This window comes from Phodopus roborovskii, unplaced genomic scaffold (assembly GCF_943737965.1).
Source record: "Phodopus roborovskii unplaced genomic scaffold, PHOROB, whole genome shotgun sequence".
Lineage (NCBI taxonomy): Eukaryota > Metazoa > Chordata > Mammalia > Rodentia > Cricetidae > Phodopus > Phodopus roborovskii.
Genome location: NW_026125138.1, coordinates 17119 through 34610, shown reverse-complemented (window position 1 = coordinate 34610; position 17492 = coordinate 17119). Strand labels below are relative to the sequence as shown.

The window sequence follows — 17492 nt, the reverse complement described above, 5'->3', positions numbered from 1 at the left end:
AACACCATAAGAAATAAATATATGAATATTTTAGACAGTGAGTGATATACTGAGACAATAGCAACAAACAGCATCTGCACAACCATTCCCCCTTGTCTCTGCTGTCTTAGCATTCCGTTTATAATTGTTATTGATTTGGGAGAAAACATGTATAATAAAAATGTATCACACTCATCTGTGTTTGCATCACCATATTGGGAATGGTCACAAATATTCCCAATGGTTTGGCCCTTGGCTAAAAAGGTGAACTATTAGGAGGAACCTCCCTAGATACCTGATGCCCTGTATCCTTTCAGCTTTGCAGCTGTCCCATCCCATGATCATCTCCATTACTCTTTTGGCTCTCATCTCTTGGCATATATACATTGATTAAAGTGTCATGCTTAAAGTTCAGCGGGACTCTCACAATGGGAACAGTGCATGAGTCTTTTTGCCTATATGCATGCATGTGCACCATGTGCATGCCTGGTGTCCATGGAAGCCAGAAAGTGACATCAGATCCCCTGCTGTGAGATGCCATGTGAGTTCTGGGAACTTACCCGGGTCCACTGCAAGAGCAACCAGTGCACTTAACCACTGAGCCATTTCTCCAGACTCACAATAGCTTATGTACCTCAATATACACACATTTTAAAAGAAAATTATTTTAAACATAACTATTTCCTGGACTAGAAAAAAGCAGTTCCCCCCACCCCTTTGGTTATATCTTTGCTTTAACGGAGTAACATTTGAAATTCAACAGACATATAGGAAAAGGCCAAGCACTGTGAGGCATTGAGACCACACTATGTGAAACTTGAGGTGTCAAGTCTCTAAACTGTACAACCCACAACATTTTTAGATAAACAACATTTACTGCTTCTCCATCACATCTGATGGCCATGGCACAGCAGACGTCATCACTGTAAATCATGTCACATAGCCACTATAGGAGGTCACGGTTTCATTTTATTTCATTTTTTAATCATAAAAGGAGTATTTCTGTAATTCTCAATCTGAGTTGAGTTCCTGGACACTATTTAGGTATGAAATACTGTTCATCAATTTTCTCTTCAAACTGAATTTTTAAAAACATGACTTTTAAAACTTGTAGTAATGACGGGGGTGTGAGTTAATTTCAATAATGTTGAATTAACACACATACAAATGCAGATATTCTCTAGAGCGGTAACAGCATTAAAGTGTGATTCCTAAAGAATTCATGAGGAAAGGGTAACAGGATTTAAGAGTCTTTGCAGGCATTTAAAATTTTCTGTAAAACTCTTTATCCCAAGACTCACCATCTAAGCATGGTACACAACTATACCGAATACATTGTTCTTTGTGGAGGTGGGGAAACAGAAACGTCCATTTTCATATAATAAAATCTTCTGATTGCTCTTGGTTTTTCTCGTGGAGCACCCTGTCGAAAGGCTTATAGTTGAAAAAGACATCATCGCTTTCAGCTGCTGGCTGGTATTCCCACTCCATGTCACCTAGGAAGCCACTTCCTGAGCCAGACCCGGAGCCGGAGCCGGAGCCGGAACCGGAACCAGAACCAGAACCTGAGCCCGACCCAGAATAGTCATCAATAATAGGGAAGAAATCATTTGGGAATCCTCTCATCCTGTAATATAAAAAAGAAAAGTCCAGATCTACTGATAAATAATGTAATTCCAATATTTAAATATAAAGAAATAAGCTATGCCTGAAGTAACACAAGACTGCCACTTTCAGCAGTAAGGCTGCAGGATCAGAAGCTTAAAGTCATCCTTGGATCCATGGTGAATTGCAGCCAGCATGAGCTATCTGAGCCCCTCCTCAAAAAAAATAAAGTAAAAATGGGATAAGGGTAGGGAGAATAATGGGGAGTAGAATGGGAATATGAAAATAAATTTAGGCACCCGGTTGTTCAAAGTCAAGAGATAAAACCAACTTCAATGTTTCAAAACAAAAAGCCAGAATAAAGAGACAACACACTGGTTAAGAGTGATTCCTGCTCTTGCAGAGGACCTGGGTTCAGTTCCCAGCACCACATGGAGGCTCCCAACCACTGTAACTCCAGTTTCAGAATCTGACACCTTCATCCATCTGGCCTCCCCCATCACCAGGCATGCATGTGATGCCTGCACATACATGCAGGCAAACACTCATACATATGAAATGAAAACAGATAAATCTTGGGCTGGAGAGATGGCTCAGTGGTTAAGAGCACTGACTGATCTTCCAGAGGACAGGACCCACATGGCACCTAACAACCATCTGTAACTCCAAGATCTGACATCCTGTATACACACACACACACACACACACACACACACACACACACACACACACACACATGCAGGCAAAAACACCAATACACATAAAATAAAAATAAGTAAATTATTAAAAATAGATGTCTTTAACAGAAAAACAATAAACCAACCCTTCTGTCTCCATGTTTGCTTATATTTAATCTATTCATTCACTGCCCTCACTGATTCTGTATTTACCCAAAGAAGCAGACATAGGTAAACATCCTTCATTGTTCATATCACCAACTACTAAAATCCTGTGTGTGTGTGTGTTTTTTTTTTTTTAACGATAAAAACTCTTGATAGTTTCTCCTTAAAGACAGGGTACACCATGAAATCATTCTAGACAGATGTCACTGTTTCCTAATTGAAGTTTCCACAGAACTTCTCATGATCTAACATAGTGCTGAAATGAAGATTTGTGTTCTTTCTTTGTTCTTCTGAGATAGGTAGTATGTCATTTTGAAGGCCAAGCAGGTCTCAGGCTCTTGACTCTCTTGCCTCAGCCTTCTACAGGCTATACTTATTTACAAGTGTGTACCTACGTGCCTAGCTCTTTTTAAATGTTTTGTTTTTGTTTTTTTAAACAGGGTCTCATTTGTATATCCCAGGCTGGCCCAGAACTCAGAGATCCATCTGCCTCTGCCCCCAAGTGCTAGAAGTAAAGGTGTAAGCCACCACACCAAGAAGAGGTTATTAGCCTTGCCAGAACATAAACATTAAATCTTCTCTCATAAATATAAACTCTTGAGCTAAATGGGGAAGATGCCAGGGCTGAGTTCAGTAGGTTGGTCAGACACACAACTCATCCCAAAGGCCACACAAAAGCCAGAGCAGAGAAATGGTGTCACCCATCCTTGGCAAATCTGGACAGCAATCAGGAAAATGGTAGGGAGTGCAGGGACAGGAAATGTGAAATGTCATCAAATGAACCCAGGAAGCTGCTCAGCCCGATAAATCAGAGAGAGCTGGATGCAGAGGTGGCAGCTACTGGCATACAGATGGGACTGAAAGGTGTGGAGCAGGCAGAGGTCACCTTGAGGGAACACAAAGGCTTGTGACAGGGCAAGGACACAACACATGTTTAAAATGAGCAAAAGAGAAGGTAGCTACTGAAAGCCAATAGCCAGGAGAAGGTAGATGGTGGAAGCCTCCATAAAGGGGCTTTGAAAGAAGTGATGAGTCAATCATTTTTAAAGGCAGTGAGGTGATCAAGTAACCTAAAAATAGAGACACAATCAACAGATTTGTCTCCATAACCAAATACTCTGGGCTGAGGAGAGAAGTAGGGAGTCCAAGTGTATGTGTTGCCGTAGGGGGCAAGCATAAGCATCCCTTCTAGGAAGTGCTGATGTGCCTGCCAATAGGGTGGCACACTCCTTTAATTCCAGCATTCAGAGGCAGAGAGAAGTAGGCTGATCTCTGTGATTTCAAGTACAACCTGATGTACAGAGAAGATTCTAAGATTCTAGCTCAGCCAGGGCACATATTAAAATTCTGTCTCAGGGGGAAAAAAAACCTAACTGGATTTTAATATATAAACTCTATATTTGCATAAATAAAACTATGTTCAATCATTTTAATGTATGTTGGGGGGAATAGTTTTCAATGTTTGTCCCTGCCACCACAATAAAACCTTACTAACACCTAATGAACCCATGTGTTTTGCCACATCTCATGCTTCATTCAGCTCATGTGGCAACCTTTCCCTAATGTGAATTACAAAACAGAGCTACTACAGCAGGCAGCTGAAAAGAAACAATCCAGCACTTCTGTGAGATCAGACACAAATCCACTTACAGAATAGGATTGGTCATTGGAGGGTCGATGTTGTTGGATCCATCTGCGTTTAGATCAAACAGTGGTCCCTTCTGCTCCAAGCAGTTTGCAGAGATGCTATCAGGACTGCATCGTACCCACTGGTACCTGGCTCTCCGAGCAGGGTAACCTGTTCAAACAAGGAACCCATGTGGGCAGTAAGTATCTCTCACATGGCCTCATCAGAATGATTACACTCTGTCTCTAACAAGTTAAATGAACTCTTTCATTCTTTTTCGAGACAGTGTGTCTCTATGTATCCTTGGCTGTCCTTGAACTCTCCAGGCTTGCCTGGAACTCAAAGAGACCTGCCTGCCTCTACCTCACAAGTGGTGGGATTAAAGGCATTTGCCACTACTGCCTGGATAATTAAATGGATTCTAAGTTTGGCAGAAGGTCAGAGGTTTTATGTCCAACAATGCCTATGACCTGTGTCAGGCACTTTCATTTTCATGGCAGTTTTTTACAATAGTAGCTGGCTAAAGAGTACAACAGGGCCAGCAGGGAGATTCAGTGGGTAAAGGTAGTTGGTGCTGAGCCTGGTGATCGGAGTTAGATTCCCCAGGACTTTCATGACAGAGAGAAGTGACAAGTTGCCCTTGGATTTAAACACACTCATACATACACACACCACACTACACACACACACACACACACACACACACACACACACACACACACACCAGAAATAAACGAACAAAAAAGAAAAAAGAAAAAAAAAGAAATAGTGTTTAAATAGAATAGAATAAATATGGGAATGAGCAGCTGGGACAACAGGCTCAGCTTTGCCTCAAGTTAGTTCTAAAACCTTGATCTCTAAACTTGTGTTATAAACTGAAGTTCAGTGTTATCCTAAGTTTGTAACAAAAATTAAAGAAGATTCATCTGAAGACCTGAACATAATGCCAGACACTGATATTAACTCCTTTTGTACACAGGCTTGTACCATATCCCCGGCTGTTCTAGAACTCTTAATATTTTCTTGTTGTTGTTGTTCTTTTCTGAGACATGGTACCACTATGTAGACTGGCTGTTCTAGAACTATGTAGAATGAACTAGTCTTGAACTCAGAGATCCACCTGCCTCTATCTCCTGAGTGCTGGGAGTTAAAGGTATGCACCACCACCACCTGACTAATTTAAATGTTTTATACCTACATTGCATTGACTGACTTGGGGGAGGGGAGCATTGCACACTAAAGCACACAACTGAAGGTAAAGAGCAATTCTTAGGAGTCAGTTCTCTCCTCCTACCACATGGCTTTCAGGGATTTAAGTCAGGTCATCAGGCTTGGTGTCATTACCCACTAAGCCATCTTGAAGGCCCCCATTTGGAGATCAGAGCTTCTTGCCACTGCTTTTGGATTTTTTGTTCTGTTTTGTACTTTTAGACAGCATCTCTCACTGTAGCCATGGCTGGCCTGGAAATTCTACATAAACCAGGATAGCACAGACATCTTCCAGCCTCTGCCTCCGGACTTTGCCTCATATATTTGGACTGCAGCTGCACGACACCTCTGAAAGTCATGAGATACATGTGTTGTGATGCACTTTAATGAGGCTGAAGCTGGTGAGAAGTACCACACCACCTTTGGGTAGCTCATCTTCTCCCCACCCAAGGACATGCTAACTCACACGAGTGAAGCTCTAATCACCCAGCAAGGAGGAGCATGCTAAAAGTCCTCCTGCAAAGGAGGGAGAGAAGCTTGACAGCCCAAGATGGAAGAGGAGGAAACACTTCAGAGAATCACTTGTCACAGCATACGCATCAAAGGGTAGTGAATGTTTTGGTAGAAAGTATTTACAGCATAGGAAACATATAATTATGAAGGAGTATGCTGGGAGTATAGGTCAGTCATGGAATAAGAGCTTACTTAGTGTGTGACAGCCCCCCAGGACTGGAGCCAACCCCTGGGATTCTCTCCAGCCCCCCACAGTATCTCCAATTAATTTCTTTTAATTGTATGAGTGTGTGAATATGTGAGTGTGTGTCCTCGATAAGAGCAACAGGCACTTTTAACCGATGAGCCACCTCTTCAGCCCATGTCTTTAACATTTTTTTAAAGACTTTATACAGAGTTCTGCCTATGTACGCCTGCACTCGAGAAGAGTAGGCTGTCACCACTTAGTACCACTCTGGTTCTCAGTTAACTGTGTTTCAAATGTGAGTACCACTATAGTACTGAGTTCCTGATTCAAATGAGATGAAAGATTGTAAAGCCAGTCAACACAAGCCTTTGCAGAGGCCCATGTTCAATGCATTTTAATGCCTTCTTCTTCCTCCTCCTCCTCCTTCTACTTCTTCTACTCATTCTCTCCTCCCCCTTCTCCTTCTCCTTCTTGATTTTCCTCTGAGGCATCTAGCTAGCTGTGACTTTGTATCTGGACTGGAAAACAATGCAGTCTGCTGTCCAGCAGAGGGCTATGTCTTCCCACTCACCTGCCTAGACTAGCATGGCTAATAAATACTGTGCTAACTCCAGTGAGGCTGATTGTTTCAGAAGCATAGCTTTTCTTTTTGACTTCTTTTCTTCTTTAGCAGCCATACTTTTTTTAAGTTAAAAAAGCATAAAAACTAAATACATATTTGTTGATCATATTAAAATATGCTCACCATTTAACAGAATCAAGATAAAAGTTAAGGTAGGGTATTTTATACTGTTTTAAACCAAGTCTTACACATTGCGTGTATATTTGAACTCACATGTTTGTCTAGACTCAGCATACTTCAAGTGTTCTGTAGGCACAGGAAGCTGCTGGCTACTAGATGGGACAGGGCAGTCCCCTCTGCGAGTGGATGATGCCATTCATGCTGAGAGAAATATGATCTAAAGAAAGTTCTACTGAAAAGCTAACTAGATTTTGCTTCTGTTACAGGGTTGCGATAAACCTAGGGCTTCAAGCATCCTCTGCCAGGTGCCCTTCCTCTGAGATATATCAGCAGTCCATAAATAAGAGGGCATCTCACTCAACAACCACACCTTTCCATTATCAAAAACAAAACAAAAACTGTAACTGTGGCAGAGAGCAAAACAAACCTCTGAAATAGAAAGATCCCTCCCAGAATTCAGGATATTTGTGAATCGGGAAAGTTTTCTGAAAGCTGGCCCTGACAGTTACACAGTCTGGGATCACACTCATAACCACAGTCGTGTAAGCTGAAGAGTGAACTTTGCAGTGGAGAAGCTGAATCTTACCAGGACTGCATTAGATAAGGAAAGCAATGTCAGGCAGCTAGTTGATAGAGTTCTTGCCTAGCACTGCTAAGCCATGGGTGTAAGGATTCAGGGATTATGCTGGCCTGACCTTGTCACCTGTCAGAATGCACTCAAGCAGTACTCTGGTCAGCCCAGGGTTCCATGAGTACTAGTCTGCAGGCAGGTGTAAAGGGTCCTTTAAAAGACAGACCCCCAGCCACTTATGTTCTTTTTGCTTTGCTCTCTTTCCAGCTCTCTCTCTCTCTCTCTCTCTCTCTCTCTCTCTCTCTCTCTCTCTCTCCCCATGTCTCTTCTCTTTCTGCTCACTCCCCTTTCTAAATAAACTCTTCATTTAAGCTCTGTCTGCCTGGCGTGTTATTCCCCTCCACCTCAGTCACCCTCACCTGGTATGGAACCTGCTATGCTCTCCCACGTGGTCTCTTACCTTGGGACCCCCCACTCCAGACCACCCCCTTCTCCAGCTTTATCCTATAACTGTAACAAAAGAACAACACTGGGTCCTCCCCCAGCACTGCACAAATAGATATGGTAGTGTAGATCTGGAATTCTAGCCCTTGGGAAGAGTGCAAAATGGCCACAAGTTCAAGGCCTATCTGGTCTACACAGTAGGTTCAAAGTTAGCCAGGGATGTGTGAAGTGGTTCTGTCTCAAGAAAACATACAAATGGATATATACATAAGTGACAGGAGTGATAGCTCAATTACTAAAGGGCATGCTTTGTAAGCACAAGGACTTGAGTTTGGTCCTAAGAACCTACAAATGTGAAGCCTGGTTGTGAAAGGATGAAAAAATACATCCTAACTCTTCAATGACCACACCAAGCTAAAAGTTTAGAAATACTATCTAAAAAGCCCTAAAAACCTCAAATTCCAGACCCAGTCCTCTGCCAGCAAATAGGCAAGGTCACACTCCTTGCTGTTTACGGCAGACAGGCCCTTGAGTACATAATCTTGGCCTAGTAAGATAACAGAAAATGATCTAACTGCTTGCCTGACTTTGTAAACTGCTTGTGAAACCCTCACCCCAGTGACCTGTGTGTGGGCTTTGTTGTAAACCCTATAAAAACTGTCTCAATTCTGTTCTCGGGGTCCTCAGTCCAATGACTGTGGACCCCAGTGCACTTGGAATAAAAATTCCTCATGCTATTTGCATTGAGACTGCTTCTCGTGAGTGATTTGGGGTGTCACCTTTCCTGTGTGGGAGTGTGAAGGTCCACACTCTGCAGGTCTTTCATTTGGTGCATTGGCCGGGAAACTCTGACTACCCCTCACACTGGAGAACCGACTTTGAGGTACAGGGATTCCCTCTGATGTATGTCTATGTGTGTGTGTCGGCCAGCTTTTCTGTTCTGATTATCTGTTTTCTGGAACACGTTCTCAGTTTCGTGTTGCAGCTACCCTCTTGGGCCGTAAGGACCAGTGGATTGTGATCAGCAGACGTGATAGGGGGATCACAGGCTGCTGCCCTGGGGGACCCCACCAGGGGGATATAGGAGGCCTGGGGATGCCCAGTAGCTTCCTTCTATCGATCAGAGGACCAAGCTCTGTTGTTGAAGCGACAGCTTTCTCCCTGACAGCCGTCCAGATTTTTTTGTATGCTTGTGGAAGATGCGGACAGGTCGTGTGGGTCTGGATCTGTTTCTGTTTCAAGCGTTTTTGTTCTGTGTGTCTTTGGTGTCTTTGTCTGTAGTTTTATCATAGGACAGATGATTATGACTAATGACTCCCCTTAGTTTCATTCTTGACCATTGGACTGAGGTTAAGTTTCGGGCCCATAATTTGTCAGTTGAGGTTAGGGAGATTCTGGCAGAATTTTTGTGCCTGAGTGGTGGACATTCGGTGTTGGATGGTGTTTAATTCTGAGATTATCCAAGCTGTTAAGGCAACTCTTTTTTCAGGATCTGACTCTCATCCCCACTTGCCACTGGAGAACACTTGTGGGTGTCCATGTTCAGGGCCAGGAGACCCAGCAAGACTGCGAGAGCGAGCATCCTCCACCCCCAGGAGCATGCCACCAAGGCTGCCAGGGCCAAGGTGCAGCCAAGCGGGTGTGGGCAGTGCATCAGGTGAACACCGGGCTCCTTCCCCACTATGGCCCCCATGAGGTGATCGCCCAGAGGCTACAGCTATCCTTCCTCGGTGTCTTTCAAAGTCATTTTTTGATACAGTTCTGATCCTTCATCTAGATAGATGAGATAGAGCCCAGGGTGCTGCAGGGGGGACCTTCCGCCCACCCCACCTCCCTGAAACTAAGGTTCCCACGGCAGTAGAGGTGCCACGCCAGAGTTGGCACCCTAGTATCGGGTGGCCAGATTGCAGCCTCTCTAGAACTGGCTCTTCTCCTTCTCAGATCTTTATAATTGGAAAAACTAACCACCCTCCTTTCTCAGGATCCCCAATGCTTTACGGGGCTGGTGGAGTCAGTTATGGTCTCTCACTAGCCTACTTGGGATGATTGTCAACTGCTGCAGATGCTTTTCACAACCTAGGAGCAGGAGAGAATACTATTGACTTGGGATTCCCCCTCAACTCACCTCAGTTGGGACTTCAACACTGCTGAAGGTAGGGAGAGCTTCAAAATCTATCACCAGGCTCTGGTGGCAGGTCTCTGAGGTGGCTCGAGATGGCCCACCAATTTGTCTAAGGTAAAGAGAGCAGTCCTTTTGACCCTACCTCAGAAGCCCAGAGAGCTTCAGTGACTCTGGCCTTCATAGGGCAATTTGGCCCCAAATATTAGAAAGAAACTACAGAGACTGGAAGAGTTACAGGAAGCTGAGCTATGTGATTTAGTGAAAGAGGCAGAGAAAGTATATTAAAGGGTCAGAGGAGAGGAAAGACAGTAGAGAGAGAGAACAGAGAAAAGAGAAAGAGAAAAGAGGAGAGAGAGAGTAGAGAAAAGAGAAGGAAAGACAGGAAAAGAATTTGACTAAAATCATGGCCACAGTGATCAAAGGGAAAAATAGAGAGAGAGAAAAAAAGATAGGAAATTTAGAACAGGCCCTAGACAGCTAGGGAACCTGGGCAACAGTACCCCACTCAACAAGAACCAGTGTGCATATTGTAAAGAGAAAGGACACTGGGACTGACCCAAGAAGAAAGACAAGGAATCAAAAGTCCTAGCCCTGGGGAAAGATGAAGATTAGGGGAGACGGGGTTCGGACCCCCTCCTGAGCCCAGGGTAATTTTGAAAGTGGAGGGTCGACCAGTAGAATTTTTGTGGAGACTGGAGAGGAGCATTCCATGCTGATACAGCCATTAGAAAACTTAAAAGACTGGCCATTATACATTGCCTTGGATTTCACGGAGGTAAAGCCAGCCAAATATGGTAACAAGTATTTGCTAGTTTTTATAGATATTTTTTTCAGGATGGGTAGAGGCTTACCCTACCAAGAAGGAGACCTCAACCGTGGTGGCTAAGAAGATACTGGAAGAAAATTTTCCCAAGACTTGGAACACCTAAGGTACTAGGATCAGACAATGGTCCAGCTTTTGTTGCCCAGGTAAGTCATGGACTGGCCAAGATGTTGGGGATTGATTGGAAATTACATTGTGCATACAGACCCCAAAGTTCAGGGCAAAGGAATTACACAGAGATCCTAAGGATGATACTCAAGTTGTCACATGGTCTCCTTGTGTATGTACATACTCACACAAATATGCTCTCTCTCATAAGAAAGAAATCAAAAGTAGAGGTTGTCTCACTCTAAAATCCACCCAATTCTTACTCTAATGAAATTAAAGGTCATTAAACTAGAGAACATAGTTATAGATAATGAGTTCCTGATGTAGCTATTCACAGATGTGGGGAGGCTGTGAAGATTCAGGGTTCTGGTTCCTGAAGCTCTGAGAGTATCTGGACTTTATCTTGCTAGTGGGACTACAAATCTCTAATGATTATCAGTATTTGTTTTGTCTTGTTTTTATTATATAGATGTGTGTGTTCATGTCCCAGGGATCAAAATTAAGTCATCAGACTTGGTGACCATGGCCTTCACTCACTAGGCTACCTTGTCAGTCATTTTAAACTTTTTTATTAAAGTTTCTTTTTTATACATTTTTTTTTTTTTTGAGACATGGTTTCTCTGTGTAGCTTTGTAGGCCAGGCCGGCCTCAAACTCACAGAGATCCACATGCCTCTGCTTCCCAAGTGCTGGGATTAAAGGTGTGTGCCTCCTGGCTCTATACAACATATTTTGATCATGTGCTTTTCTCTCCTTCAGCTTCCCCATAACTCCTTCCCAATCCAACTTCATCTCTCCCTCTCTCTTCTCTCTCTCTCTCTCTCTCTCTCTCTCTCTCTCTCTCTCTCTCTCTCTCTCTCTTTGATGACATTACCTCTCTTTGTAGCCTTGGCTGGCCTGGAACTCACTAAGTAGGCCAGGCTGGCCTCAAAATCATAAAGATCTACTTGCCTCCATTCTCCAAATGCTCAGACGAACTGTGTGCATCACCATGCCCAGCCATTTTGGTTTTTGAGACAGTCTCCCTACATAGCCCAGGTTAGCCAAGAACTTAGAATCTTGTCTCAGCCTCCAGAGTCCTGGGATTACAAAGATACTCTCTATGTGTGTCATAATCATAATTTTTCCAATGAAAGAGCTTTTCATTTCTTTCTCAATGTCCCCAATTCACAGTGGACCCTGGTTGATGGCATAGTAGAGTCTAAGGGAGAAATTTTCCTCCCTGCCTTTACACCCTCTGCACGCACACACACTCACTAGCTCTGCCTCACTAAAAAAAATTTTTTGAGGGAACAAGCAGGGCAACAGATCTCTCAAAGAGGCCTCTAATCTCTCCATGTTCTGCCTACTTCACCTTCCATCAGACGGCAATTTACTAATTTCCCATTCTTTATGGAAACTTGCTACAGATACATGAGAAAACTGAAGCGGAAGCTGTCCAAAGGGGGTTAAAAATGTCCAGAAATGACGGGTAGGGCTTAGGCAACTGCTAGTATCTGCGTTTAAGCTACTTCCTATTGTCCTATCCACTGCACAAGATGGGCAAGCTTCCCCCTCAAAAGCTGCAAGCTTACTTTCAGTTTGCCCTCACCTCTACAGGAAGCGGGAAAGGCTGCAGTGAAAGGAAATGTTTTGTTATAATTAAAGAAGGGGTGGAAGAGATGGCTCTGAGGTTAAGAGCTCTGCTCTTGCAGAAGACCTGGGTTCAATTCCCAGGACCTACATGGCAGCTCACAACTGTCTGTACCTCCTGTTCTTGGGGCCCTGACACCCTCTTCTGGCCTTCCTGGGCACCAGCTATGCACCTGGTGCCCAGGCATATATGCAGGAAAAAAACCTCTTTTGCACATAAAATAAAGTAATAAAATTAAAGAACATGTCTGACCCTCAAACTGTCTGGGAACTTAATTGTGACTGAATGGCTTATGAGCTCACTATAACAGACGTTGGGCAAAACTCACACATATTTGGCAAGGAGCGTGTGAGGAAGTGGCTGTCAGGTCCACGCAGTTCTCCTGCCACAATTCCTCCTCAAGTCAAAGTTGATGATGGTTACTGGGCAGAGGCTGGGAAATCACTCCACCAGCAGGTGTGCCCAAAAGTGGACACAAGCAGACCTGGCATCTTTACTGTGAGTGCTGGAGGTCTAGCCCCAGGCCCTTGACCATACCGGCTCATGCCCTTTTCATTTTGTCTCTGTGAGTATAGTGTTTAGTTTAAGACAGGGGCTCATGTAGTCCATGTAGCTAAGGATGATCTTTAACTCCTGATCCTCTTTCTTCCACCTCTGGAGTCTTTATGGGCATTTTTAAAAAGAGGTAATACAAGTAGGAGACACAGGCTTCATCAATGCTCCCATGGAGCCTACATTAAATAGATCAACCATCTATTCTGTTTTTGTTTTCTTATTTTTTGTTTCTGTTTTTCTAGATAGGGTTTCTCTGTGTAGCATTAGCTGTCCTGGAACGTGATTTGTAGACCAGGCTGACCTCCAACTCACAGAGATCCGCCTGCCTCTGCCTCCCTCCCTAGTACTGGAACTAAAGGCCTGTGCCACAATTGTCCCACAGCAATTTGTTATCATCCACGCCCACTGACATTTCTCGTGTAGTTGGCACACCATTTTACATCATGCTTTTAGTTGAATTTATAGAAATAAGTATGTTATAGAACTTACTTATATATGTAGGATTTATTTCATGTGAAGTTCTAACCTAAAATTTCCTCCAATGTGACAATATTTGGAAATGTGTTCACTGTAGATGAAATTAAAATGAGACCATTAGAGTGGCCCTCATTTATGGCTAGTGTCCTTCAAAGAGGATAATGGGGTGTGTGGAGGAGGGGCTGTGTGAAGACCAGGCACCAATATATATGAGCTAAAGAGAAAGGTGTCAGGATGAAGCCAACATTGGCAACACTGGGATCTTGATTTAAGACTCGGTTACTGTGAGGAAAATAACTTTCTGCTGTTAAAGCTCTAGGTCTACAGTGTTTTGCTATGGCAATCTAAGAAAACCAGCACAGTAACCTAAGATCAAGAAGCTAAAAGCCTGGTGCATTTTATCATTCAAACCAGAAGGCTACAGACACACTGATCTCCACATATTTTTTAAAGACAAGAAGGCTGGGGCTACAGGTGAATTCACAGAATGCTGCACATAGAGCTGGCTCTGGTTCTCAGCTCGCCACAAACTGGGTATAATAGCTAGTATATGTATGTAATTATAGCACTTAGGAAGGAGAGTCAGAAATACAAGGCCATCCTCAGCGAATAATGAGTTCAAGGCCAGCCTGGGATAAGTGATTGAAGACCCTGTGCTACTGAATTATACCTGTCACCGCACAAGGTATGACAAGTAATATCATTGCTGTTCCCCAGCAGCTTGTACTAATGCATGGCCAGGCACCCATTTCAATTCCTGTTCAGATATGAGCATAATACACTGAGCCAAGAGCACCTTGGAAACACCCTCACTTTCTGGTTCATTCATTTTCTTCTTTCTTTGTTTCCCTTTCTAACTGAGAGCTAAATCAGCAATTTGGAAACATAAATGCGGCCTTGCCCACACAAACACCTTCTCCATGCTTTCTTTCTTTTTTGAGACAGGGTCTCCCTGTGAAGCCTTGTCTATCCTGGAACTGTGGAGACTAGGCTGGCCTCTGCCTCTGGAGGGCTGTATAAGCCACCCAACCTGGCTCCTTCATTTCTTGCTAATGATGAAATATACAAGGCTTTGGTTTCAGTTTAGTTTTATCACCAAAGACAGCATGGAATGTGACATTTCTGGGAACTTTTGCAACTTAAAGGATTACATACATGTCTCTGGTAGAGACACACCCATGGCCAATTGGTCAACCATGTGTCACAAATTCAGAATTCACTGTGGTCTGTCTTGTCAGAGCACGTGGTTACTGGGGACTCATTACATCAGTCCAAAGGTTTTTACCCAAAAGATCTGAGCAAACTTGTTCTAGACCTGGGGCTCTAGCTCTGTGGTAGAATACTTGACATGTATGAGGCCTTGAGTTCAAGTCCTGGTATCACAGAGGTACAGAAATAGAAACAAGCTTCAGCAAGGTCACTTCCTGTATTCTTCCAATGTTAGCATAGCCACATGAAAATGAGTTTATAAACTCAAGACTATAAGGGGTTTCTGAGTTTACCTGTGAGGTCTCATTGCAACCGGAAGTAAGAGTCACTTAGAAGAAACAACCCCAGGACATGTGTCACTGTGACTCAACATTTCCTTTACCATTTGAGGGAACTTTGTGTTTTTCAGCCATACTCTGATACCTATTTATCAAGCCATGACCTTCCCCTCTTAGAAAGGTTCCTTATATATCAAAGGAGAAATACTTCTTTCTTTTCTTTACAAACTTCTTAGTCAAGAAAAGTTTTAGGGTGATTCAGTGGGACAAAACAGCCCTAAATGATAACCAAACTTAAGGAGGGGTTACCAAATGGTCGGTTTTCTGAGCAAGAACAAACATACTAGTCTTTCTTCAAGCAATCCTTAAAATATTTCTTTGGGTTAGAGTTAGCAAATGCTTAGCCAAATTGAATGTTTGGTAAGAATGAAGCTAAAGAAGAAAAAGGGAAGCCGGGCAGTGGTGGCACATGCCTTTAGTCCCAGCACTTGGGAGGCAGAGGCAGGCAGATCTCGGTGAATTCAAGACCAGCCTGACTACAATAGCTAGTTCCAGGACTAGCTCCAAAGCCACTGAGAAACCCTGTCTTGAAAAACCAAAATAAAATAAAATAATAATAATGATGATGAAATAAAATAAAAAGCTTGCCTACTGTTAAAATAGCAGTGTCGGAATGCATTCTAATTTGAAGCCCAGTGTGGCTATACACACACCTATTATCTGGGTGTTTTTCAGCTGTTTAGCATAGAGAAGGCCATCTTACAGTGCATGAGGCAATACCTCAAAATGAAATAAAGATGGAATTCATGCAGATAACTCAGGGGTAGGATAATATTCTAGATCATTTCAAGATCATCTAAATAGATCAGTCATTTGGGCAACTTTCTAGTTATTTCTTGAAGTCTTTAAATGAATAAACCAAAATTAAGACTTTTCAGGCACTCTGATAGGTTTTAAGGCTGCCACTTGCCTTAGAATTTATTTATTTATTTATTTATTTATTTATATTTGGACCACACTCAAGTGTACACTAGCGAGTTCAGCCACCTCAAACCCTCCTTTTGCCTCCTCTCCCCTGTATCTTCTGATGGAGACAACCCCTCATACAGATGCTGAGGTTTTCATAGCAGAGAAGGGGGAGGGGGACTATGGGTCTTACCTTGAACTGAAGATCCCCAAACCAGGATGAAGGTGAGAACCAGGATAAGCCTGCTGCCCATGGGAACCTGCTTCATCCTGACCAGCTCAGTCCAACACGTCAGCCTCTCGATTAGCAAATGCTGCAGGGTGCTCTCTCTGTCCCTTTTAGAAAAAGGTTCCAAAACCTCAGAGCCTGCCCAAGAACACACGTCACAGCTTCCTGAACAAATAGAAAGAGATCCACATCAACACCCAGAAAGAAGAAGAAAAGAAAGTTGCAAACAAAAAAAACCTATTCATACCCATGATGAAACACCGGACTCTCCCCAAGCTTTTGGTCTTTGTTTTTTCCAAAAAGTTGTCATTTGCATGTTAATTTAAAAAAGTTTTCCCTATCAAAAAAGCCACATAAGCATTCAGAACACTGTTTTGTTTTTGTTTTTTCCCTTCGTTCCTGGCTGGTGCTATAAGGGAGCTGGGATGTCACAGCTCATCCCACTTGGCACATCAGAGAGAAGCATAGCTCAAGAAGTTGGGCTTGAGCAGGGAATCTTCCAGGCTGGGTTCTTACCCACCAGGGATGAGTGGTCTCGGTTCACACCCAGTTTCTTCTTGGACTCAGTATTTTCATAGGATCCCTGGTTTTCCCTCTACCTCACAGATAGATGAGGACTGTGGGTTTAAAAATAAAAGATGGTCTGGTGGTGGTGGCACACACCTGTAATCCCAGCACTCCCAGGCAGAGGCAGGCTGATCTTTGTGAGTTCCAGACCAGCCTAGTCTATAGACTGCCTACAACTGTTACTCAAAGAAACCCTGTCTTGTGTGTGTTGGGGGGGGGGGGGGGGGGGCAGGACACAATCAATCAATCAAAATAAAAGGTGAAAGAGTAAAACAAAAGCAACAACAACAAAAAAACCCTTAGCATTCTTCTGTCCAGGGGTGGATTCCTTCATGTGTTCATCTTTTCGCTGGTTTTGTTGTTTGTTTTTTATGTTGAAAAAATTTTTTAGATCTTTCTGGCCTTGAGTAAGTCAGAAATGAGGAACAAGGCAGGATTCCCTCTCAGAGGGATATGGGAGGTCAAAACACAAGCCATACATAGTCCTCTACATGAAGGTCTAGCCTTGCCCTCTCCCTGGAAAGAGTGCAGGTTTTGGGGGTGGGGGGTGGGAGGCGGGGGCTCTGCCACAATCTCACAGGAAGGGTGGGTTACGCTGTATCTTTACCCCAGCAGCTTCCCTCTTCTTTGCTCTGAAGGTCAAACCACTCTCCATTGCTGGAGTGCCCTTCCTGGGCTGCTCAGATTCTTGCCAACGATGTTCCATTTCATACTCCCACCCTTCAGGCTGGAGGGAGGAGTTTCCCTTCCCTTGTTCTGGGCTTCCTGGTCAGGACTGGCCTCAGAAAGTAAAACTTCAGGATCCCT

General features: G+C 43.5%; 1 protein-coding gene across 2 annotated transcripts; it reads right to left on the bottom strand.

Moving 5' to 3' along the window:
- Nucleotides 1–928: 928 nt before the first annotated feature.
- On the bottom strand, nucleotides 929–16731 carry LOC127226123 (serglycin-like). 2 transcript variants are annotated; one of them, XM_051189995.1, is made up of 4 exons: nucleotides 16635–16731; nucleotides 16083–16283; nucleotides 4077–4224; nucleotides 929–1606 (listed from the first exon to the last, which is right to left on the bottom strand). In XM_051189995.1, exons 2-4 carry the CDS (start codon nucleotides 16156–16158, stop codon nucleotides 1354–1356), a joined length of 477 nt encoding a protein of 158 aa, XP_051045952.1. In that variant the 5' UTR covers nucleotides 16159–16283; nucleotides 16635–16731; the 3' UTR covers nucleotides 929–1353. The 2 variants fall into 2 exon arrangements, with proteins under 2 accessions (XP_051045952.1, XP_051045942.1); XM_051189985.1 differs by lacking the exon at nucleotides 16635–16731 and adding an exon at nucleotides 16366–16384.
- Nucleotides 16732–17492: the final 761 nt, after the last annotated feature.

Coding starts and splice junctions, on each gene's coding strand:
- LOC127226123 (XM_051189985.1), bottom strand. Junction 4,225..16,082: donor TTGGGGATCTTCAGTTCAAG/GTAAGACCCATA, acceptor TTGTTTGAACAG/GTTACCCTGCTCGGAGAGCC. Junction 1,607..4,076: donor CCAATGACCAATCCTATTCT/GTAAGTGGATTT, acceptor TTTATATTACAG/GATGAGAGGATTCCCAAATG.